Here is a 26,526-nt window from a genome sequence, read left to right on the forward strand (position 1 = left end):
TTTGCTGTCAACCTATAGGGTTGTCCAATTGTGTGTCCACCCTGTGAATCCCATCCAATGTCATGTATGCCTAATTTCACTTTCAATAAATTGCATGTGTCTCAACTTGAATATACGAAAATACATGCTTCAAAAATGCATCCTTTATTAGTCAGTTAGACATCAGAAGGCTTTAGGGCACAGAATTAAACCAACGCTCAAAGTTCAGTTCTAATTTTTAGGTTCATCTGAGTTCTGTATGTTGACTGCACTTGGCTGTAGGTCACAGATGCAGGTTGTTCAAGTTTTAACAAACAGCCCAAAACATACACGACCCAACACCAGATGGTGTATTTATCTTACCCTAGGACAAAAGTAGAAATTTCAAGCAACAGCGTCAAGCACATACTCTAGACACATTTCCAAGTCATCCAGAAAGCACACAATCTGCAAGCATCCCACCAACACCGAACAATACATTACGATGGGGTGAATGATTAATAGTTGGAGCCAAGTCCAGGTCTGACGAGGCTGCCAAGTCATATTCAGTTGGCTCATATGTTGATACTCCATGGTTTGAATGTTCCTTTCTCTGGAGATGGAGCCTTGAGGAAAAAAAATATATCATGCCGTTAAACTAATGTTGTTGGAGAAAGAGTATTGGTGAGACCAAAATGGTAGACATGGGCCAGTTAGTGGACTCAGATTAAGCCTAGTCCTGAACTAAAAAAGCTCTTTCAATGGAGCATTTTCATCAAACAACTTTTTAGTCTGGAACTAGGCTTGATCTGTGTCCTCTGGAAAAACAGTCCTTTTGATATGAAGAAATGTTACCATCTCAGTGAACTGGTCCTCACAGGCCATGCGTATCCTCTCCGCAGTAGCAGGGGAACTAAGAGGGAAGCTGTCCCCTAGCCCCCTCTCTCTACGGGCTGCAGCAACTGCCTCCTTTATAGCAAAGAAGATGGTGCTGGCCAAGAACACTGGAGGCTCGCCTATACCCTGTAACAACATGGCCGACCATCAATTACCACTTAGGAAGTGAATCCTCAGGAACCTTGAGTGAAAGCATTTGATCGTGTTTTATACGACAAATCAACTTGGAGCTTGACAATTTGGCATGGTGCAAATTGTTCAGTCCCAAAAAATGCTCTGTATTTAGGCCTAATTGATGCCTTTATGGATGTGTCGCGTGATGTCATGTCGTTTGACTTGCCTTGGACCTGTAGATGGCATGTGGGTTCTGTGCGTTGGCCAGCAGGTGGACGTTAAACTGAGGAGGGACGTCACAGAGGGCAGGAATCTTGTACTGGGACGGACCCCTGGTCATCAGAACCCCCTCGAGAGAGAACTGCAGCTCCTCTATGGTGTACAGACCTATGCCCTGGACGAAGCCTCCCTCGATCTGGAATATATAGCACCATGTTAACTTTGTCTCAAGTCATATTGGAATGTATGCTAATGAAGATGTCCTATATTGATCCATAATACTGTAGAAATGTAGAGCCACTAGACCTGTGAGTGTTAGACAGTACTGTACCTGTCCTATATCTATAGCTGGGTTGAGGCTCCTCCCGACATCCATCACAATATCTGTTCTGAGATTCTGCAACAAACACACCGCTAATTGTATAAAGCCAATGACGCCCTTAAGACATAACATATAAAACAAAGGCTCATACATGCTCATTGCAAGTTCTAGGGGATGCCTGCAGGCACAGTATGAAGTAGTGTTAATGAACATTTCACTGATTTAGACCAAGGGTAATACTACTGTACTTTGTGATCTCCAGTGAGACAGTCAATCTCCACTTCTGAGCAGCAGGCCCCAAAGGTGAAGTAATAGTAGGCTGGACCCTCGCTGTTCTCCCAGTCCATATCCGTGTGAGGTCCCCTGGAACCCATGGGGTGACCGCATTAGGATAGCCTACTTGTGACCGAGACGTTCCCAATATGAGCGCCATAAATCGCGCCATTGCAGTTATCACGGTCTTATAACAGTCAGTGAGTGAGACGCCGCATTGCTTCATTACACACTACAGTCTACAGTATTGACAGGGTACGTACATGAAGAAGCCAGTTGCAGATAAGCTGACCTTCTGGCAATAAGCCTCAAAAATCTGTGGGAAAGAACACAAGTCATTGCATGCTATACTATTATGTAGATAGACACAATAACATCATATTGACTTTATTGTAGTCTGGTGGATGTTGGTTGATTACCCATTGTTGCCATGTATATTTGGGATGATTTTCCATGAATGGCTTCAAGCGCCGCATCAGTTTCTCACAAGCATCCTAAAATCATACACAGTAACATTTGGTAACAGTACAATAAACACATCGATACCATATGTCTTTATAAGCCTATGAGAAGCCTGTGATAACAGAACATTGGAGCTAGCCTGGTACCAGATCTGTTTGTGTAGTCTTGCCAACTCCTATGGTCATTGTCCAAGGCAGTTGGCGTGACAACACAAACAGATCGGAGGCCAGGCTTCGTTGAAATACCTTGACTGCCATGCCCACTGCGTCCGTGCCAAAGGAGGCTGCTGAGGGTGCAGCATTGGGAACGTTGCCCGTACAGGTCTCTTTGATGTGGATTGAGGACATGGGCACCTTCAGGATATGACTGGCAATCTGGAGGGCTTTTGTGTTGATTCCCTGGCCCATCTCTGTGCCTCCGTGTGCCACCAACACCGAGCCATCCTTGTAGATGTTCACCAGAGCTGCACCCTTGAGCAGAGGTGGAACCAGATAATGAACAACTGTTATATTGTGTCTCTATGGGGATAAACACAGTTTATACTGTGGGCTCCTGAGTGGCGCAGCGGTCTAAGGTATTGCATCTCAGTGCTAGAGGCGTCACTACAGACACCCTGGTTCGAATCCAGGCTGTATCACAACCGGCCGTGATTAGGAGTCCCATAGGGCAGCGCACAATTGGCCGTCATCGTAAATAAGAATTGGTTCTTAACTGACTTGCCTAGTTTAAACAAAGGTTACATTTAAATGTAAAAAGTTATTTATCCACAGTAACTTACAAGTGCTTACAGCTATGCAAATAAGTATCTGCACACCCGAACCAGACACAAGTTACAGTGTTAAAATAGCTAACCTTTCAGTCAACAATGTCCTTTGTCAAAGCATCTTCCTAGCACAGTGGAAAAATGAACATGGGGCATTCTAAATTTAACATGTGTTTAAAGGGAGTTCTTCATCCTCACCTGGTTGAAGAAGCCTTTGGAGAAGCCGACGCCAAACTTCATAGGCACAGCAGAGATGCCCCTCTTCTTCCAGCGGTTGGAGGTGTTGAACTGCTGGATGGCCTGGAGGCGATCGTGGTACCCAGCCTTGTCTAGACACTCGTCCCAGCAACGGAGCATGTCGCGGGGGGAGAAGAGCTGCTTGTAGTGGGTATAGCACTCCTCCTCCCGGTACATGTTGATCTCCCTCACCTGCAGAGACACACCAGGCCACATTCATCATCAGTAGGAAGATTGAATGGATGGATAAAAGATGGGTAATTAACTAACTAAACATGACCCTGAATCCTCCAGTAACCTCTCACTAACCTTCTGTGGAGGGAGGCCACATTTGACAGCCACCTCGTGCAGCACGCTCTCCATCACCATGAGTCCCTGGGGTCCTCCGAAGCCTCGGAACGCTGTGTAGGAGGGCAGGTAGGTCTTACACACCAAGCCACGCCCACGCAGGTTAGGGATCTTGTAGCCATTGTCCATGTGAAGCAGGGCTTTCTCCATGATCTGAATCACAGCACATTACAGGGAAATGAAAATGTGTCTTATGCTAGGGTGTTTCTGCTGTCCATTTCTAAACGTGGTGAGAATCCTCAGTCCCTGTTGTCGAGGACTTTTCAACTGATATCAGGCAATATATTGGACAATCGCAGATAACCATTGAGTCATACACAGTATTGAATTCAAAGCTCTTAACAAGCTTACAGCTAATGATTCATTCAGGGTGCACCCCCCGTTACTGTAGTAGGTGATGTCCGCTGCCATGATGGTTCCATCGTTGTTGTATCCCACCTGAGGAAAAAAACAGGTCGTTAGAAATGCTGAGGTAAAAATTCCACTGATCACACAGTTGTGGTTGATGATGCTCATCTAAGAGGGCTACTCTACAATACCTTGTATTTTCCTAGGAAGGGGTGTCTGCCACTGGTGATCAGCATGTCATCTCCACGTTCCAGGACACAGCGTACTGGTCGCCCTGTCCTACAATGAAAACATAGGCATATTTACTCTAAGTATTCTAGGTATTATATGTATTCAAGTTATTATATGTATTACTTGTATTCAAGGTATTATATGTATTCAAGGTATTACATGTATTCAAGGTATTACATGTATTCAAGGTATTACATGTATTCAAGGTATTATACTGTATGTACTCAATGTACAATATGTATTCAAGGTATTATATGTATTCAAGGTATTACATGTATTCAAGGTATTACATGTATTCAAGGCATTACATCTATTCAAGGCATTACATGTATTCAAGGTATTATACTGTATGTACTCTATGTACTATATGTATTCAAGGTATTACATGTATTCAAGGTATTATTCAATGTATTATATGTATTCAAGGTATTATGCTGTATGTATTCAATGTACTATATCTATTCAAGGTACTATATCTATTCAAGGTATTATATGTATTCAAGGTATTATTAAATGTATTATATTCCACTAATGTGTGTTATCAACACTCTGTTGAAAGCTCTTACTTGACTGCAGCTGTGGCAGTGATAGCAGAGAGGGAGGCAATCTTCATGACTTTGCCACCGAACGCTCCCCCCAACCTCCTCACGTGACATGTGATCTTGTTGGAGTCGATGCCCAGAGTGATTCCTACCACTTCCTGGGGTTGCAGGGACAAAACAAAAGGACATTCAAATAACAAATTGGAATAACTTTTCGATTGGAATACTTTTTTTCTGATCATGTCAATCAACCAGCATTGGGGCACTGATGGTTGTCGCGTGTCAAAAATCAAAGATTCTGATTGGCGGGAAAGGGTTAACAAGAGTCCAATATCCAATGTAGCTAGCTACATAACAGAGGAGAAAACTAAAACATAGATAGTTTATGTGTGTCTAACCTGAGTGTATGCTGAATGCTGGCTGGCCACAAACAGTTCCAGTTCTCCATTCTCTCCTTTGGGCACTGCAATAAGGCCCTGAGTCTCCATGTAGAAATGCTCCTGACCTCCCAAGTAGATCTCATCTGCTCACAACACAATCACATATCATCAAGACATTTGAAGACATGAACTTGCATTAGAAGAAGGAGATGCACAGATGTAAACTATTGCGTTTTACCCTCCAGAATCTGATCCACTGTCTCAAAGGCTTTGTCCATGTCTCCTCTCTCCAGCTTCCTCTTTGGGTCAAAGAAGGACTGATGCTGGATGGCCTCTTCTATTGTGAAGAAGACAGGAAGTAGATCCTGGTAGGTGACCTTTACCATTTGAGCTGCTCTCCTGGCCTGCTCTCTGCTCTCTGCTACCACAGCCCCAATGATCTGCCCCACACAAGACACCTGCACAGGAACAACCAATCAACAAACCAATCATTCAATCAATCAAAAACCACCATGGTAAGCCAATATACAATATAATAGACCTCTCATAATTAGAAATGCCATTAGAACAGAGGTTCTCTATTCTCCTCAATTATCATCCTCGGTCATTGCCATGGTCATACTTTCTGTCTATGGTACGGTGCTACAGACCGGGAATGGTAGTGAGAGGGGACAGTACGGTAGCCTACCTCCTCCTCAGCAAAGAGTTCCTCTGGGTTATTGAACAACATCCGTCGGTTCTGACCAGGGACGTCTCCAGCTGATAGGAACGTGACTACCCCAGTCATGCCAAGTGCTTCAGATGGGTCAATGTTGCTGGTTTTGAAGTGGAATAAAGACACATGATCAGAAGACCTACATGCGGCCTCTTGAGTGGCACAGCGGTCTAAGGCACTGCATCACAGTGCTTGAGGCATCACTACAGACCCGGATTCGATCCCGGGCTGTGTCGCAGCTGGCCGCGACCGGGCGATCCATGAGGCGGCACACAATTGTCGCAGCGTCGTCCGGGTTAGGGGAGAGTTTGGTCGGACGGGATGTCCTTGTCCTATCGCGCTCTAGCAACTCCTGTGGAGGGCTGGGCTCATGCACGCTGACACGGTTCCCAGTTGTACGGTGTTTTCTCCGACACATTGGTGCGGCTGGCTTCCTGGTTAAGCGTGTTTCGGAGAACGCATGGCTCTCGACCTTAGCCTCTCCTGAGTCCGTACGGGAGATTCAGCGATGGGACAAGACTGTAACTACCAATCGGATATCACGAAATTGGGGAGAAAAAAATTATAAGAAGAAGAAAACCTACATGCAATTTCAAAAAGACGAGTCTGGATTTAGGTGATTATCTTATCATAGAGATCCAATTGTAGAAGTTTGTATGGCCAATCCAAAAACAGTCAAATAATGACCCACTAACATAGACTCACATGATCTTGGCGTGCGCTCTGGTGCTGGTCACCATGTAGACAAAGAGTTCTCCCTGGACAGCTGGTATGTCATCGTAATACTGGGCCTCTCCTGTAGCCTGATGGAAGGCTGCTTGATGCATCATGGGATGGCCCACAGGGTCCTGGGAGGACTGGGCATTGGACACAAGCTGCAGAGGAAAGAGACAGACACTATGGGGATACAACCATCATCCATCGGAGTAAGTTGTAACCTTTTACAGATAAGCCATTGTTGATCGCAAACCTGGAAAGAGTGATGTCCCTGGGGCACTTCGTTTTTGAAAGGCTTGAGAGCACTGAGGTACTCAAGGGGTAGAAGACACACGTTCACATCCTGCACAATTGGGTAGAAATCAAGAAACATGAAGCATATTAAAAATGATTGTAAAACACTTTTTAGAGAGCCAATGTAATATTGCTACTCACAAATATTGTCACATCCCTCAGATTCAGCAAAACAAGTGGCAGATTTTATGTTTCGCTGAAAAATAATTAAGGATTGTGCCTGTCCTGTATATGTACCCTCTCTCTGAGCTCCTGGAGGACCTGCATGTAGAATTTGAAGAAGAAGCTGGTGGTAAGGGTCTTGCGATACTCCACCTTCCCTCCGTGGGCAGAGTCAGATAGCTCCACCTCCTCCTCCAAAAGCCTGCAGGCATCAGCCAGAAGCTCCTCCCCCCAGGACCTGAGCCAATCAACCAACACTTCAATTGCAATTCACAAGTTCACCAGATCACCGGTTAAGTTCACCAGTTCAGTTCAGTTTGGTTCATTTAATTCTGTTGGATGTGATGTGTGTGTGATGATAGGAAAGGAGAGATCACTATTACCGAATATGTTGTATGAATAGAACACTAGTGTGAAGGAGGAGTTTGTGAAGAATGAATATCTCAACTCCTGTATTATAAAGAAACAACTAGAATTATAAAGGAGTAATATTGTGAGGAAGTGTTTGTAGAGTAAAATAAACAATTGCAATTGTAGAGGTATAAAAAAGCACCAGCATTGGGGTTACCAAACCTACAATTACCTTTAAAATTGTTAAAAAGTAGATCTGTCTCCATTTAGTGCATATTCATCTTAGAATAGTAGACAATGACTATGAAGCAAATAATGAATATCCAACAGAGATTGGTAATAGTATATTACCAGTAAACATTGGGGTGGATTAAAACACAAATGATTAAAGAGTGGAGGGAGGACAGTGGCCAGAAGTTATCATGTTTTGTTTGCTAATTTAAGATTTGGCAGGGTGAAAACTAACAAAATGTTTATTTTCTCTTTCAGGAGAGGATGGGGTGTCCCTATCTCATCATTTGAAATGTTTCCGGAGGACGGGTTGCCTTGGGAGAGCAGTTAGTGAAATTCTGCTGTTCTATTAAGTATAAAGGTACCCAGCTCCCAATTAAGTAAGGCATGGCAAAAACACAACCCACCTGTTTACCCACATATTTGTTAGTGGTGTTAATTCCGTGTCTGGAACCCTGACCTTTTCACCGGACGTGCTTACCTGTCCCAGACCTGCTGTTTTCAACTCTCTAGAGACAGCAGGAGTGGTAGAGATACTCTGAATGATCGGCTATGAAAAGCCAACTGACATTTACTCCTGAGGTGCTGACCGGTTGCACCCTCTACAACCACTGTGATTATTATTATTTGACCCTGCTGGTCATCTATGAACATTTGAAAATCTTGGCCATGTTCTGTTATAATCTCCACCCGGCACAGCCAGAAGAGGACTGGCCACCCCTCATAGCCTGGTTCCTCTCTAGGTTTCTTCCTAGGTTTTGGCCTTTCTAGGGAGTTTTTCCTAGCCACCGTGCTTCTACACCTGCATTGCCTGCTGTTTGGGGTTTTACGCTGGGTTTCTGTACAGCACTTTGTGACAACAGCTGATGTAAGAAGGGATTTATAAAGAAATTGGATTGATTGATTGATTGATGATAAAGGAGTATAAGCCAATTTGAAAATGGTTTCAACAGTGTGTTTTTATTCTCTTTGACATTTGTCTTATCAAGAATATTAAGAATATTGGGAATGTAATAATTTGTCATACAGTGAATAGTTTGTCTGGATTTCCTGAATCATACATGCCCTTTTGTTCTGGTCTGTCCTCTCTCAAGCTTATGGTGAAGGGGACCACAGATGGTATCTAGATGCATGGAAGGGATAATTAGACCGAGAACAGTGTGAGCCCCTTCCCCTCTAACTGGCTGAAGTACTGGCAACAATGGCGTTCACTATGGCCTTTTCTCTCAGGAGTACAGCATGAGTCCGGAGACCGTCCATGTGGAGTGAGCATGGAGAGAGATCACGTCTAAACTTCTCTCATTCTGCTGGTGTACTAGTTTGAAAATGGACAAGACAGAATTGACCGTAAAGGATGGTGGTGGCGGCTCAAGTGAGACATTCGTCTGTTTGGGAAAATCAGATTATTCCACAGATATTGAAATCGGGACATTATCAAGGGCCATTCACCTTGACATGCATGAGTTACATGTGTGCCATTGGGAGGATGAACTGTAAAGCTATCTGAAGAAGCAAATGAAGAAACACCAGAAGAATGAGTGCCGAGTGATAGGAGCAACGCAAAGCATTATGGACTGTCGTTCTAAATTTGTTTTGGATAATTTACCAATAGTTCTTCTCAACCAGCTTCATGAGGAATGCTTTTCCAACAGTCTTGAAGGAGTTCCCACATACGTGGAGAACTTGTTGGCTGCATTTCTTTAACTCTGTGGTACAACTCATCCCAAACCATCTCAATTGGGTTGAGGTCGGATGATTGTGGATGACAGGTCATCTGATGCAGCACTCCATCACTCTCCTTGATCAAATAGCCCTTACACAGACTGGAGGTGTGTTAAAGGTCATTATCCGGTTGAAAAACAAATGATAGTCCCACTAAGCGCAAACCATATGGGATGATGTATCGCTGCAGAATGCTGTAGTAGCCATGCTGGTTAAGTGTGCCTTTAATTCTAAATAAATTACCAACAGTGCCACCAGCAAAGCACCATCACACCTCATCCTCCATGCTTCACGATGGGAACCACACATGCGGAGACCATTTGTTCACCTACTGTGCGTCTCACAAAGACAGCGGTTGGAACCAAAAATCTAAATTTGGACTCATTTTCACCTGTCTAATATCCATTTCTCTTGTTTCTTGGCTCAAGCTAGTCTCTTCTTATTATTGATGTCCTTTAGTAGAGGTTTCTTTGCAGCAATTTGGCGATGAAGGCCTGATTCATGCAGTCTCATCTGAGCAGTTGATGTTGAGATGTGTCTGTTACTTGAACTCTGTGAAGCATTTATTTGGGCTGCAATTTCTGAGGTGCAGTTAACTGTAATGAACTTATCCTCTGCAGCAGAGGTAACTCTGGGTCTTCCTTTCCTGTGGCGGTCATCATGAGAGCCAGTTCCATCAAATCGCTTGATGGTTTTTGTGACTGCAGTTGAAGAAACATTCAAAGTTCTTGAAATGTAACATTTGTAGAATTTTGTAGATTTGATGTAGATGGTGGTGGGGTGGCTGGAATGACACGGGGAGCTGGGAAGGTGCTGGTGTAGCCTGCAGTTGGTGTACAATGCAGTCCCAAGGCGCTCCAGGCACGAGTTGTGGTAGCGGAGCTTCGCTGTTTTCTTGGGTTTGTCATTCTGTCACTGGTGTAGAAAGGAGTAGGCAGGAGGCAGTCGCAGGTTTACAACTACTGAATTAATTTAAGCACCATAGATCAAAACGAGACGTAACCCAAACGCTGTTGTGCTCTAAATATATCTTTATAAACAAAATGGCACAGGGTGAACCCAAAGTGCAAAATATAAAGTACTCAAGAAAATGTCAGAGAGATTCCTCTCAGGAAAACAAAAAACAAAGACAAATGGCAGAGAGAGTATATATACAGTGATAGAGTAGGGATTGGAACCAGGTGTGTGTAATGATGTCGAGACAAGTCCGGGGTTGATGAGTGAAGGGTGTTTCCCAACAGTAGGTTTGGCAGCAGTTGGAAGGCTGGCGACGCCGAATGCCTGAGCTGGACAAGAGGAGGAGCCAAAGCGAAGGCTGGTGTGACAACTGATTGGCTCAAACGCATTAAGAAGGATAGAAATTCCACAAATGAACTTTTAACAGGGCACACCTGTTAATTGAAAGGCATTCCAGGTGACTACCTCATGAAGCCAGGTTGAGAGAATGGCAAGGGTGTGCAAAGCTGTCATCAAGGCAAAGGGTGGCTACTTTTAAGAATCTCAAATATATTTAGACTTGCTTAACACTTTTATGGTTACTACATGATTCTATATGTGCTATTTCATTTTCGTTTTAATGTATTCACTATTATTCTACAATGTAGAAAAGTACAAATAAATAAAAAACCTTGAATGAGTAGGTGTGTCCAAACTTGACTGGTACTGTAAGTATTCAGACTCTTTACTTAGTACTTTGTTGAACCACCTTCGGCAGCGATTACAGCCTCAAGTCTTCTTGCGTATGACGCTAGACCAAACAAACGCGTAACAAAAACACAGGGTTGAATCCCAAACAAAAGCGCGAGGATTACCTTGAATAAATAACCCGTAATCAGACCCGTAATCATCTGCGAAATCCACAAGGGTACGAAAGCATAAAACACACAGCACAGGTAATCACACACACCAACAGACATTGTAACAATAATCGACAGCCCGATGGAAACCAAAGGGCACACTTATACAAGTACCAATCAGTGGGAAATAGGGGTTAGGTGTGCGTACTGAACGTTCCGAAGGGATCCGTGACTGTAGGGATGGTGCCTGGTTTCCTCCAGAAGTGACGCTTGGTATTCAGGCCAAGAGTTCAATCTTGGTTTCATCAGACCAGAGAATCTCCATTCTCATGGTCTGAGAGTCCTTAGGTGCTTTTTGGCAAACTCCAAGCGGGCTGTCATGTGCCTTTTACTGAGTAGTGGCTTCCGTCTGGCCACTCTACCATAAAGGCCTGATTGGTGGAGTGCTGCAGAGATGGTTGTCCTTCAGGAAGGTTCTCCCATCTCCAAAGAGGAACTCTAGAGCTCTGTCAGAGTGACCTCCCTGACAAAGGCTGATTGCTCAGCTTGGCCGGGCGCCCAGCTCTAGGACGATTCTTGGTGGTTCCAAACTTTTTCCATTTAAGAATGATGGAGGACACTTTATTCTTGGGACCTTCAATGCTGTAGACATGTTTTTGTACTCTTCCCCAGATCTGTACCCCGACACAATCCTGTCTTAGAGCTATAAGCACAATTCCTTCAACATCATGGCTTGGTTTTTGCTCTGACATGCACTGTCAACTGTGGGACCTTATATATATAGACTATATAGACAGGTGTGTGCCTTTCCAAATAATTTCCAATCAATTGAATTTACCACAGGTAGATTCCAATCAAGTTGTAGAAACATCTTAAGGATGATCAATGAGATGCACCTGAGCTCAATTTTCGAGGGTCTGAATAGTTATGTAAATAAGGTATTTCTGTTTTTTGCAAACATTTATAAAAACCTGTTTTCGTTTTGCCATTATAGGGTATTGTGTGTAGTTTTATGAGGAAAAACATATATTTAATCCATTTTAGAATTAGGCTGTAACGGAACAAAATGTGGAAAAAGTCCAAGGGTCTGATTACTTTCCAAATGCACTGTAAGTGGCCTAGCAGTAGTGTTTAGCATGTTATGGGTTAGATGGAATGATTTTTGTGCAAATATATTTGTCGCAGGAAACAAAGTACAAAGGGGTCCAGCCTCTGAATTTAGTTGACTGCGGCAGGCTGCATGAATGTACACTTCCTAATCCCAAGGCTTTTCCTGACTGATAAGAAGACTGGGAGTACTGAACTTGGGCTGGGAAGATAACAACACCTGCCTAGCCACAGAGATTCATTGTACATCCTAGACTCAGGAGGGAGGGCTTGTTTGGTAGAACAATAATTATACTAGTTGACCGCCATAGCATGCAAAAAAAGGGCGAAGTGAGCGTGATATGGTGTCGGAATACTGCTTGTAAAACATGCTGCCTAACTGGTGTTCCTGGGTAAAAAAGCACGAGTTGATGTTTTTTTACAGACTCCATTTGTTTGGGACCCCAGCAGTACAGTATTCCTGAAGGTATAGAGTCATTATCAGAAACCGCTAGAAGCTACTCTGACAATAAAGATAACAAGTTGGAGGTGACAGCTTGGCTGCCAGATATGTTTGAATCATAGTCTGTGAACTTTGCAAAATGGGCCATGTTGGGAGTATGTCCTTGTATGTGATAACACTGATTTCATGTTGTAAGGCTCTGTGCTCTTCTTTTGTCTCACAGGTCTCAGCAACTATTTTGTTCAAATTCTGCAACTCTTAGAAATATTCACTTACCTTTAATGATCTTCATCAAAATGCACTCCCAGGAATCCCAGTTCCACATTAAATGTTTGTTTTGTTCGATAATGTCCATTATTTATGTCCAAATAGCTACTTTTGTTAGCGCGTTTTGTAAACAAATCCAAAGTCACAAAGCACGTTCACTAGGAGCAGACGAAATGTCAAAAAGTTCCATTACAGTCCGTAGAAACATGTCAAACGATGTATAGAATCAATCTTTAGGATGTTTTTAACATAAATCTTCAATAATGTTCCAACCGGAGAATTCCATTGTCTGTAGAATTGCGATGGAACAGAGCTTGTTCTCACGTGAATGAGCGTCACGAGCTCAAAGCATTCTGCCAGACCTCTGACTCATTCCCCTCTCATTCGCCCCCACTTTACAGTAGAAGCATCAAACTAGGTTCTAAAGACTGTTAACATCTAGTGGAAGCCTCAGTAAGTGCAACATGACCAATATCCACTGTATCTTCAATAGGGAATGAGTTGAAAAATGACTAACCTCAGATTTCCCACTTCCTGGTTGGATTTTTTCTCAGGTTTTTTCCTGCCATATGAGTTCCGTTATACTCACAGACATCATTCAAATTTAGAAACTTCAGAGTGGTTTCTATCCAAATATACTAATAATATGCATATATTAGCAACTGGGACTGAGTAGCGGGCAGTTAACTCTGGGCACCTCTGGGCACCTTATTCAGCCAAGCTACTCAATACTGCCCCCAGCCATTAGAAGATAAGCAATTTGGCAGTACGCCCAGAACATTGCTCTGGGAACCAAAAGGAGTATCTCAGTTTCAAGGTCTCATCTTTGAGAGAAGAAGCCTCGTGAGGTATCAGTCAGTCAAATTCAGGAACCAAGTTTTATAATAAATAATGTAAATCATGCTTATATGATTTGTTTGTGTAGCAATTTATAAGGACTGAAAGGGAACACCGTTTTCAGAGTTTTTACCCAAGCAGTGATAATTAAGATTACTTAATTTACTTTGAATTTGAGTCCTTAGTGATGAATTTCCACAACAGCGGGGTGCTGGGTCAGGCGTATAAAGCAAAGTCTAGCAACCTAAAGGTTGTGTGTTCAAATCTCATCATGGACAACTTTAGCATTTTAGCAGCTTTCCAATTACTTAGCATGTTGGGCTAGTAACCGAAAGGTTGCTGGATCGAATCCCCACGCGAATCCCCTGAACAAGGCAATTAACCTATTGTTAATTAGGTTAGGCCATCATTGTAAAGAGTAATTTTCTCTTAACTGACTTGCCTAGATAAATAAAGGTTAAATAAAAAAACATTTTATATATATATATATATATATATATATATACACAGTATATATATATATTTCAAATGTAAAAATAACCCCCTTAACCTAGCGTTAGCCACAACAAATTGGAATTCGTAACATATCATACGTTTGCAAATTTGTAACATGTTGTACGAATTTCAATCTGTAATATATTGTACTGTTGGATTCAGGGTAAACTTTGAACATTGATGTATATTGACTAATTGATTTGATAATGTTTTAGTATGTTTATAACTGTAGAAATGCATTAGGAGAAGTGACTAGGAAGTGATTAGGTGAAGAGAAAGGGGGATTTGTCATGGTCTCAGACTTCGATTTCCATGCATATACACTGCTCAAAAAAATAAAGGGAACACTAAAATAACACATCCTAGATCTGAATGAATTAAATATTCTTATTAAATACTTTTTTCTTTACATAGTTGAATGTGCTGACAACAAAACCACACAAAAATTATCAATGGAAATCAAATTTATCAACCCATGGAGGTCTGGATTTGGAGTCACACTCAAAATTAAAGTGGAAAACCACACTATAGGCTGATCCAACTTTGATGTAATGTCCTTAAAACAAGTCAAAATGAGGCTCAGTAGTGTGTGTGGCCTCCGCATGCCTGTATGACCTCCCTACAACGCCTGGGCATGCTCCTGATGAGGTGGAGGATGGTCTCCTGAGGGATCTCCTCCCAGACCTGGACTAAAGCATCCGCCAACTGGACAGTCTGTGGTGCAACGTGGCGTTGGTGGATGGAGCGAGACATGATGTCCCAGATGTGCTCAATTGGATTCAGGTCTGGGGAATCCATAGCATCAATGCCAGTCCATAGCATCAATGCCTTCCTCTTGCAGGAACTGCTGACACACTCCAGCCACATGAGGTCTAGAATTGTCTTGCATTAGGAGGAATCCAGGGCCAACCGCACCAGCATATGGTCTCACAAGGGGTCTGAGGATCTCATCTCGGTACCTAATGGCAGTCAGGCTACCTCGGGCGAGCACATGGAGGGCTGTGCGCCCCCCAAAGAAATGCCACCCCACACCATGACTGACCCACCGCCAAACCGGTCATTCTGGAGGATGTTGCAGGCAGCAGAACGTTCTCCACGGCGTCTCCAGACTCTGTCACGTCTGTCACATGTGCTCAGTGTGAACCTGCTTTCATCTGTGAAGAGCACAGGGCGCCAGTGGCGAATTTGCCAATCTTGGTGTTCTCTGGCAAATGCCAAACGTCCTGCACGGTGTTGGGCTGTAAGCACAACCCCCACCTGTGGACGTCGGGCCCTCATATCACCCTCATGGAGTCTGTTTCTGACCGTTTGAGCAGACACATGCACATTTGTGGCCTGCTGGAGGTCATTTTGCAGGGCTCTGGCAGTGCTCCTCCTGCTCCTTCTTGCACAAAGGCGGAGGTAGCGGCCCTGCTGCTGGGTTGTTGCCCTCCTACGGCCTCCTCCACGTCTCCTGATGTACTGGCCTGTCTCCTGGTAGCACCTCCATGCTCTGGACACTACGCTGACAGACACAGCAAACTTTCTTGCCACAGCTCGCATTGATGTGCCATCCTGGATGAGCTGCACTACCTGAGCCACTTGTGTGGGTTGTAGACTCTGTCTCATGCTACCACTAGAGTGAAAGCACCGCCAGCATTCAAAAGTGACCAAAACATCAGCCAGGAAGCATAGGAACTGAGAAGTGGTCTGTGGTCACCACCTGCAGAACCGCTCCTTTATTGGGGGTGTCTTGCTAATTGCCTATAATTTCCACATGTTGTCTATTCCATTTGCACAACAGCATGTGAAATTTATTGTCAATCAGTATTGCTTCCTAAGTGGACAGTTTGATTTCACAGAAGTGTGATTGACTTGGAGTTACATTGTGTTGTTTAAGTGTTCCCTTTATTTTTTTGAGCAGTGTATAATTTTATGCATAGGTTATCACATTGTTAATACTGTTACGTTGTGTGTCTTTTTTTGTTGCTTTCCAAGTCTTATGCTATCACTTTCTTAGGAACCAGATGGAGAGAGTGGAGAAACAAAAAGTGTTCCAGCTGACATGGGTAAACTTTGAACATTGATATACTAAAGTCATGATAGATCAGAAGCATGGAATATAAACGAGTGAAAGAGACTGGTTTTTATGTTAGAAGTTAATGGTTCTCTGTAGAAAGACAGAGTGGCTGTGGAATGTGCTGGGTGGATGGGAGGGAGTCATGGAAGTGCAATAGGTGATACGGGTGGAGAGCATTGGATTAGACATCAAGGGGGTTGAGGTCAGTTCAGGTTACCTTAAGGGAGACAGAGTAATAAACGGTTCTTTCACTTCGTCTTCCTGTCGAACCATAAGATGTAAGGATTGGAGAGAAGGAGGGGTGCCTAAAGTGGAGTATATATACTTGTAGTGGTGGAAACATGTCTTTATCTGAATACAGCTGTGTCGACTCTTTGGAAAGAATTAAACTTAGTTAAGCTTTTCTAGTGTGTGTGAGTTATTTACTCTGAAAAATTAGAACCTAACAGTACGAATTAAAATTCGTTACATATCATACAAATTGTAAAATATCATACAAAATGGATTATGGAATTCCAAAATGTAATAAATACCATACAAAACATAACATATCATACTAATTGGCAGAGGTGTGGACTCGAGTCACATGACTTGGACTCGAGTCAGACTCGAGACACAAAAATGATGACTTGCAACTCGACTTTAACACCAATGACTCGTGACTTGACTTGGACCTTATGACTCGACCTGACTTGATACCCTCCCCAAGCCCAAATATTAAAAATTATGCTATTAAACAAAGTGTGCAGCGCATTTAACTGATTACAGTTTGAATCGGACAGCAGCCAATCAAATTGTGCCAGCTGAGAAAAAGTTGTGCGTGGCAGTGCAGAGGAACGTCGGGGGGTTAATTCAGATGGAGCCCTTGGAAAGATGATACCCAAAATGATTTATTTTTAGATATAAAGACGACTCTGTATCAAAAAAAAAAAACGGATTTCAACTTGCAAAACATGTGGGAAGAAAATTACAGACGGAGACGCAACAATTTCCAACTTTGTTCGACATTTGAAGCTGCACAAAGAAGGGTAAGTCAGGGCTAATATAGCCGACAGCTATATATTTTATTATTTTACTAGTGTATCATGTAGGCTAACGCAACGTTAAATCAATGAGTCTCCACACAGTCAGTCAGTGCGGGAACGTGATCATTGCACCCAAGATTGAGCTATAAATGGCTAGGCAGTTGGTAGCCTAAATCCTGCCTGATGTTGCTGCTGTTCCTAAAAACCATTGACATACGTTAGCCTACTGGAACCACACAGAGCGAGCGCGTGTGTGTGTGTGTTAAGGTTGGGTGATTGTGTACAAGTCTACATCGGCCGATTGCGCCCCATAGCCATCCTCAATAGTTGATCACTGTTGGGGGGGGGGGGGGGGGGGTCTTTCTCATGGCTACCCATGTATTTCCTTGGAAATATAACGTTTATTTGGAAAATAATAAATATATAGATATTTTTAAAAGCATTAATGATTTGCGTAAATGTAATATACTAACTATTACTGTTGTTAAAAATATGAAACGGTATTATATGACTTGTTTAGGACTCGAACCTCAAAGTTTAGGACTTGAGACTTGACTTGATGGTCTTGACTTGAGATTTGACTCGAACTTGCCTGTCTTGACTTGGGACTTGACTTGGGACTTGAGTGCTAAGACTTGAGATTTAGTTGTGACTTGTAAAACAATGACTTGGTCCCACCTCTGCTAATTGGAGTATCCAGGATTTACTATGTTATGTCTACCCCGGATTCCAGGTTGAAACTATTGGCATGTATTTGAAAATACTCAAATACACTGACTGAAATACACTCCCCCCATGCATTTAACCCAGGCATTTGGAAAATTGTATTTTAAATAAGTATTTGAAAAAAAACTTTTAAATAGTAGGCTATTTATAGGAAATTGCAGATAATTTGAGCCACATTATTTGAAAATACTCAAATACACAGAAAATAAGCATTTACATAATCAAATATTTGAACCCAGGTCTGCAATGTCTGTAAAGTATGTTGTTGTCAGTCTACATACCGTCCAACAAGCTTCTGGCATGTGCGTCCAACCTTGACCAGTGTGGGTCCCACTCCCCCGTAGTAGATGTTGAGAGACTCCACTATGTTAGTGCCCTCCCTGAAGAGCACCTTCATCCCAGCGTTGACAATGGAGAAGGCAAACTCCCTCCTCTGGGCCTGACGGAAGGCGGACACAAACTCCCACTGCAGAGATCAAAGTAAAAATAAATACTGTACTACAATCAACAAACATAATACAGTCAGTCAACAGACATAATACAGTCAATAATCAACAGTCATCCTCAATACAGTCAACAGACCATTTCTCCAATCTGAAAACCTCGCAACAGATTATTCATGTTTACTTACCAATTAACCAAATCCTCAGCACCCAAAGCTTGAAAGAGGTTGGAGTTATGAGTTAAACTAAGGTCATCATCAATATCCAGAGAGGTATTTGTATGAGAGATTAAAACAGTTATTCCTCACTGGTTTGGAGTAGGGGATGTCAATGGACAGGAGGACTTCATCTGGTCTAAGCACTGTCTTGCCAAAGCCAGTGAAGAGTTCTTCATTCAGAGTGATCGCCCTTGTCCCATTTTCTACAACAAAAAGACAGTTTCATACTATGAATCTAGGCATCACTCAATCAACTATGTCCTTCCCATTTAGGTAATGTGATATTGCATAATCACAAACTGAAAGAAAAGGATCAAATCAAGAAGAATCAATGCTTTGGCCAACAGTACCTTTAGACATGACCTGCAGCGTGCAGTCCAAGGCAGCTAGAACACTATTGAGATCATACTTTGGGTTGGCACTGAGGATATTGCCTCCAATGGTCTGTAGACATGGGACATCATAAAACCGATCAAATAAAACACATCAATAAGGCTTTCAGGCAAGAGTAATGCAGTAGTCAGCAATAACGACAATGGCCCAGCGACACCCTTTTCACACTACATAGCCAAGCCAAGCTGTACAGTCTGTGCTTGCCTGGTTACGCATTGACCATAGTTTCTGGAACCATGCTGAAAAGGACAACGCGAGGAGAAAATATCTGAGCCAACACAGTTAAGTTTGTTGGGTACATACAGGTGTGCTATCATAATTTGATAATTCTGTTGTCACAGAGAATGTGCAGAAGGAAATGGAGGAGGTTCCTCTTGTGCATTAGGAAATGCAAATTCTAGTGTATTCAAGGTTTAAAAAGGCTTCTAAAGTTGGTCATTTAAAAAGTCAGACTTGATTTATCCTAACTAAAAATGTATCAGCCGATACAAAAATGTCCATTAATTATAATCCACATAATGATTAAAGTGTACTGTTGCTGCAGGATTACTTTGAGATACGGGTCAAATTATGATAGAACATCTGTATCTGTGGGTAATAGTTATAGGGCTTACAGCCATGTTGCGGATCTGTTTCCCTGCTAGACACCGTAGGGTCTGTAGCAGGGCCTGGTACCCCCTGGTTCTCTCTGCCTCCATCTCCCTCACAGCCCTCTCCATCTCCTCCTTCAGACTGGACAGGGTGCAGACTGCCCCCATACTCACACCTGCATGGACATGAACACACAGCAAGTAGATGACGAAAAGCTGAAAAGTTCTTTCAAGGAACGGACAATGAATACACTTCTAAACCTACCATCCTTCCCCCACGTCACAGTATGTAAATCTGAAACTCTCCCGGCGTAGATGGTGAGAGGATGATGGACTCCTTTCACTTGCATATTTGGTCCTGCTCAAAATAAATAAACACATAATAGATACAATGTGGCTGAGCAGTCGTCAGGATGAATATTTGTTGTACCGTGTACAACGTATGGGTCTATTTTGTAATGGGGGGAAAATATTTTGGGTTTGAGTGAAAGCAGTTCTGAAACACAAAAGCAAGATGGCACAACAAAAGGTTAATACCTATAGTTGTGTTGCCAACCACCACAGGGGCTTCAGGATATTCTGTTTTCAACTCAAGCAGATTGGTCAGATCTACTGGAGATATCAACTTCAGCCTATCGCCTTGGAAACACAGACTGCCACAGGCACGTTTCTTTCCCATAATCTGGTATAGAGAAGAGTGAAATCAAAGTTCTCTGCAAGTTAGTTCTGTTTGAGTTGACAATAGACAAGTCTCTTTAGAGTGAAGACGGACTCTAACGTACCATGAGTTCTGGAGGGAAAATGAGGTCCTGGGATGGGTCAAGCGGGAGAACATTGTCCATATGGAACAGCTCCTCTGAGATCTGACAAGGTATCAAATATTTATTTAGAACACAATCATTCTTTCCTGGTGTCATCATTTCAACTACCCCTCAATTGAAAAAGCTACTTTGCCTCTTGGGCCACCGTAGTTATGTGCTGTGATTACATTTACATGAAATACTGTTACGGTATTCTTTGGACTTTCCTTTATCTGCATGTCAAGCACTCATATTTAGCCTGACAATAAAATGTTTTACCATTTCATTTTCACGACAACCAGGGCTACAAGTAGAGTACCACACAAAACAATGAGATATAAACAGTTGCATTCATGACTTTTATTGACATAAAACAAGGCCTGGACAAAGCAAAAATGTATTTATATGAATGCTGTTAGTACAGAAATAGTTTGCTTAATGAGAAATGAATAACCAACTAGTCAATGACACCTTTGTGGAGTTTGTGACAGTAACTATGTGAGCGTATTATAGACACCATGCCACAATTGTAACGGCGTTCTTCGTTTGTTGAGAGAGAGGACCGAAATGCAGCGTGGTGATTACTCATGTTCTTTAATCAATAATTGACGATACATGAAATAACTAAACGAATACGAAAACAACAAACGGAACGTGAAACCTAATACAGCCTATCTGGTGAACACTACACAAAGACAGGAACAATCACCCACAAACACACAGTGAAACCCAGGCTACCTAAATATGGTTCCCAATCAGAGACAATGACGAACACCTGCCTCTGATTGAGAACCATATCAGGCCGAACATAGAACTAGACCAAAACATAGAAAAACAAACATAGACTACCCACCCAACTCACGCCCTGACCATACTAAATAAATACAAAAACAACGGAAATAGAGGTCAGAACGTGACAGTACCCCCCCCCCAAAGGTGCGGACTCCGGCCGCAAAACCTTGACCTATAGGGGAGGGTCTGGGTGGGCGTCTGTCCACGGTGGCGGCTCTGGCGCGGGACGCGGACCCCACTTCGCCATTGTCCTAGTCCGCCTTATTGTCCGCCTCCGTGGCTTACTCACCCTGCCCACCCCTCTCAATGACCCCACTGGACAGAGGGGCTGCTTGGGACAGAGGGGCAGCTGCTCGGGATAGAGGGGCAGCTGCTCGGGACAGAGGGGCAGCTGCCCGGGACAGAGGGACAGCTGCTCGGGACAGAGGGACAGCTGCTCGGGACAGAGGGGCAGCTGCTCGGGACAGAGGGGCAGCTGCTCGGGGCAGAGGGGCTCCGGCAGAGGCGCCGGACAGGCGGGAGGCTCCGGCAGCGGCGCCGGACAGGCGGGAGGCTCCGGCAGCGGCGCCGGACAGGCGGGAGGCTCCGGCAGCGGCGCCGGACAGGCGGGAGGCTCCGGCAGCGGCGCCGGACAGGCGGGAGGCTCCGGCAGCGGCGCCGGACAGGCGGGAGGCTCCGGCAGCGGCGCCGGACAGGCGGGAGGCTCCGGCAGAGGCGCCGGACAGGCGGGAGGCTCCGGCAGAGGCGCCGGACAGGCGGGAGGCTCCGGCAGAGGCGCCGGACAGGCGGGAGGCTCCGGCAGAGGCGCCGGACAGGCGGGAGGCTCCGGCAGAGGCGCCGGACAAGAGGAAGGCTCTGGACGGATGGGCCGGAGAGACAGCCTGGTACGGGGAGCTGCCACCGGAGGGCTGGGGTGTGGAGGTGGTGACGGATAGACCGGGCCGTGCAGGCGCACTGGAGCTCTTGAGCACCGAGCCTGCCCAACCTTACCCGGTTGAATGGTCCCGGTCGCCCTGCCAGTGCGGCGAGGTGGAATAGCCCGCACTGGGCTATGCAGGCGAACCGGGGACACCGTGCGCAAGGCTGGTGCCATGTAAGCCGGCCCAAGGAGACGCACTGGAGACCAGATGCGTAGAGCCGGCTTCATGGCACTTGGCTCGATGCCCACTCTAGCCCGGCCGATACGCGGAGCTGGAATGTACCGCACCGGGCTGTGCACCCGCACTGGGGACACCGTGCGCTCCACAGCATAACACGGTGCCTGCCCGGTCTCTCTAGCCCCCCGGTAACCACAGGAAGTTGGCTCAGGTCTCCTACCTGGCGTAGCCATACTCCCTGTTAGCCCCCCCCCAAGAAATTTTTGGGGCTGACTCCCGGGCTTCCATCCGCTACGCCGTGCTGCCTCCTCATATCTGCGCCTCTCAGCTTTCGCCGCCTCCAGTTCTTCCTTGGGGCGGCGATATTCTCCGGGCTGAGCCCAGGGTCCTTTACCGTCTAGTTCTTCCTCCCATGTCCATTTCTCCAGGTGGTGCAGCCTCTCCCACTGCAGCTGCTGCTGCTGCTGCCTCTGTTGCCTCTCCTGTGGCTCCTGTCTGTTAACACGCTGCTTGGTCCGTTGGTGGTGGGTGATTCTGTAACGGCGTTCTTCGTTTGTTGAGAGAGAGGACCGAAATGCAGCGTGGTGATTACTCATGTTCTTTAATCAATAATTGACGATACATGAAATAACTAAACGAATACGAAAACAACAAACGGAACGTGAAACCTAATACAGCCTATCTGGTGAACACTACACAAAGACAGGAACAATCACCCACAAACACACAGTGAAACCCAGGCTACCTAAATATGGTTCCCAATCAGAGACAATGACGAACACCTGCCTCTGATTGAGAACCATATCAGGCCGAACATAGAACTAGACCAAAACATAGAAAAACAAACATAGACTACCCACCCAACTCACGCCCTGACCATACTAAATAAATACAAAAACAACGGAAATAGAGGTCAGAACGTGACAACAATAGACACAAAAGGTGCATATCTGTGAGTCTCAGCTTTTCATTGACAGCTTTTAATAGTTTGTAGCTGAAACCATTCAAACTCTAAAGACATTTTTGTAAAAGACCCTGCCCCGCGCCACTTTGGGATCCGCCCTTGTCTCACAAACACAACTCTAGCTCAGCCCCATTAATCACACAGACTCATGGACGCAGAAGAAATATAAAAGCCAATGGTTCACACCAGAAGTCTGTAGCTAAAAAACCCAATGTTTAAAAGGTATTAAAAGTCCAAAACACGCCGGCGTTACGGTGGGACTCGTTGGGTTAAAGGGACTATACCGTTCCCTAACGCATCTTGCGCATGTACAAGGTTGGAATTCATTCGGTGAAAATGTTAAGTATTTAACTCACATCACTATCATTGTGTTGCTTAGTTCCATTCTCTATACAGCACTTTCCCCCAGATTCTCCATTCTGGCAACATCCCTCTCCATTCTCTGATGCCTAGTGATATGTAACACATGCATTTTACAGAACATGTTTCGAAGTAATCAAAAGAGAAAACATGTGCATTTTGGTTAAGAGACATGTGCTTTGAATCAAACAACTAGCTTGTGGAAATAGGTTAAAGGCATTACTCACATCACAGAAAGTTTTGAACCCGTCAATGATCGGCCTGTAGCCAGTACAGCGGCAGAGGTTTCCTTTGAGAATGGGGTCAAAAAAAACTGTCAATGACGTTTGAAAAAAGCTAGCGATGAACCTACAGCCAATGTTTTTGTGGAGACCTTTGGACTACTAAAGATGATTAAAAAAATAATAATAAGAAGAAATAGAGTATGTTTAATTTTTTTTAATCTATAAAATATAAATGAATGACCTCCTAGAGCCTCTCTGATGTCTTCCATGGTAGGATGTGGTTTGTTCCTCAGTAAAGTGTACATGGACATCACCATGCCTGGAGTACAGAAACCACATTGAGAGCCATGGGCCTTGGCTATACGCTCCTGCAAGAACATAGACATATCAGTTTTCCTTACAAAAAATATCATCCAGCCACAATGAATGGTGAGCTCCACTTGTAGGATTTAGGATCACAAAACCCTATATAACCGTATAGTAGGAGCTACCTGAACCGGATGCAGTTTGGTCTTTGTGCTGCCAATACCCTCCACTGTTACCACAGCAGCTCCATGCAGTGTGCAGATGGGCTGCAGACAGGCGTTAACAGTGTAGTGGCTAGGATCAGTGGTCAAGGATATAACAAGCAGTGCCGTGTCGAATAGAATAGTGTGATGCAAACTGAAGAAGATTCCAGTCATTTTACTCCAAAACTATATTTCTCAGTCATTATATTTTGTGACGGTGTTATTTAGTAAAATATTAAATTAAATGGTTTGCTTCCCACATATGGTTGTGAGGGCACTATTAGAAAGAAAGGATACAGAACTCTGTTGTTGAGTTGGTCATATTTGGACACCATGACCGTGCAGGCCCCACATCCACCCCCTCCACAACCATACTTAGTCCCAGTTAGAAGCACTATATAGAGAAGAGACACATGTAGATGATTTTGGCTAAGCATTTTGAAATGACCTTGAAATGACCACTGCTACTCAACCATGCACCTTAGAGGCTGCTGCCCTGTATATATAGACATGGAATCACTGGCCACTTTAATAATGGAACACTAGTTACTTTAATAATGTTTACATACTGCTTACTCATCTCATACGTACAGTATATACTTTATTCTATTCTACTGTATTTAGTCAATGCCACTACGTCATTGCCCGTCCAAAACTGCAGTGTTGGCATTTCGCTACAACATCTGCTTAATATGTGTATGTGACCAATAAAATTTGATTTGATGAACATAGACATTATGTGCTGTTATTTACATGCAAAAAGGTGTTGTAATTTTGTTGAGGAAAAGTACCTTTCCTTCTGAGGAATTTGAGGAGCACCTCCTCTGGATCGGCATTTCTCTCTAAGATCTGAAACACACAGACACGCACACAGACAGAGGTCACAATCTATTCTAAAGACAACCAAGCCTCTGTCTGTGAAAAAACAGTAACAAGGCATATCTACACCAGGCGACAGGAAACACTCTGGAGAGTCAAAATGATATCACGGGTGGCTTGAGAATGCCATAAGCTCTGCATCTAATCTATAGCGTTATCTGTGACTATAATCAGGACATTGGTGTGTCAGTCTGCTGACCATCATGTGCTTTACATAAAAGTCAACATTATGAGGTGGGAGGACTGGAGGAATCTGTATCAATATATTGAATACTGTATAAGAAAATATTTCAGATGCAGAAAAACTGTAGATTATACATTTTAGAAAACAGCCTTTTGTTTAATATTTTCTTACAGTGTTGAAGTGATATGACTTCCTCATACTAACCATAGAAATAATAGAAAGTATCACAAACACAATAGACATTTACCAGACAACTGCATTGCGTAAATTACAATTATTATTCAATTGCATTTGGAACTAATGTCAATTGAGCTGCTCAGCAAAAGGAAAATATACTGTCCTCTGCAGTTTGAAAATGTGGCCTAATGTTATTCCAAAAGACCAGTACAGTATAAATGGTCAAACCAACATCTAATAGAAACTAAATAATGTGTTGATCCAATATGATTAAGCATAGTCTGGATCTTTTGCTCCATTACTGGCAAAATATCTGATAAAAAATAATAATTTACAGTGAAGGCCTACACCAGCCGACGCTGGGCCAATTGCGCACCGCCCAATGGGACTCCCAATCACGGCTGGTTGTGATACAGCCTGGATTCGAACCAGGGTGTCTGTAGTGATGCCTCAAGCAAGATGCAGGGGTCTTAGACTGCTGCACTACTCGGGAGCCAATTTGGTTGGTCAAAAGACCAATAATAGGGCAAAAGATCAAAATTGGGCTACCTGTGTGAACACAGCCATAGTCACATATTAGAAAAAAAATATTTCTTACCTTTTGTCCATTTACATAGAAAATCAATTCACTGCAACTGTTGGGAGAGGACATCATTGATGTTTACTCAAAAGCAGCAATCTGAAACTCTGTCTCTGAATTATCATATGTGGCAGTTTAAATACCTTTGGGATTGACCAACGTCACATGGCTTGAGCTTTACACACATTATCAACAAAATTATATCATGACAAAGAAACATTACATATATCCCCCCACCCACCCACCCACCCACGCACGCACCCACCCACCCACGCA

At 43.8% G+C, this 26,526-nt stretch overlaps 1 protein-coding gene across 3 annotated transcripts; it reads right to left on the minus strand.

Moving 5' to 3' along the window:
- Window positions 1-127: 127 nt before the first annotated feature.
- Window positions 128-26,480, minus strand: aox5 (aldehyde oxidase 5). 3 transcript variants are annotated; one of them, XM_036952424.1, is made up of 34 exons: window positions 26,394-26,480; window positions 26,269-26,305; window positions 25,222-25,279; window positions 24,728-24,824; window positions 24,413-24,521; window positions 24,163-24,289; window positions 23,925-23,986; window positions 23,694-23,786; window positions 20,467-20,547; window positions 20,222-20,366; window positions 19,950-20,042; window positions 19,709-19,860; window positions 19,052-19,145; window positions 18,792-18,904; window positions 18,322-18,506; window positions 7,058-7,220; window positions 6,780-6,869; window positions 6,515-6,684; window positions 5,783-5,909; window positions 5,333-5,552; window positions 5,113-5,237; window positions 4,739-4,872; window positions 4,133-4,220; window positions 3,945-4,031; window positions 3,555-3,746; window positions 3,207-3,437; window positions 2,491-2,715; window positions 2,203-2,277; window positions 2,047-2,099; window positions 1,759-1,873; window positions 1,520-1,585; window positions 1,196-1,384; window positions 814-981; window positions 128-584 (listed from the first exon to the last, which is right to left on the minus strand). In XM_036952424.1, exons 1-34 carry the CDS (start codon window positions 26,468-26,470, stop codon window positions 534-536), a joined length of 4,092 nt encoding a protein of 1,363 aa, XP_036808319.1. In that variant the 5' UTR covers window positions 26,471-26,480; the 3' UTR covers window positions 128-533. The 3 variants fall into 3 exon arrangements, with proteins under 3 accessions (XP_036808319.1, XP_036808321.1, XP_021427121.2); XM_036952426.1 differs by lacking the exon at window positions 23,694-23,786; XM_021571446.2 differs by having other exon boundaries at window positions 26,269-26,466.
- Window positions 26,481-26,526: the final 46 nt, after the last annotated feature.

This window comes from Oncorhynchus mykiss, chromosome 18 (assembly GCF_013265735.2).
Source record: "Oncorhynchus mykiss isolate Arlee chromosome 18, USDA_OmykA_1.1, whole genome shotgun sequence".
Taxonomy (NCBI): Eukaryota; Metazoa; Chordata; class Actinopteri; order Salmoniformes; family Salmonidae; genus Oncorhynchus; species Oncorhynchus mykiss.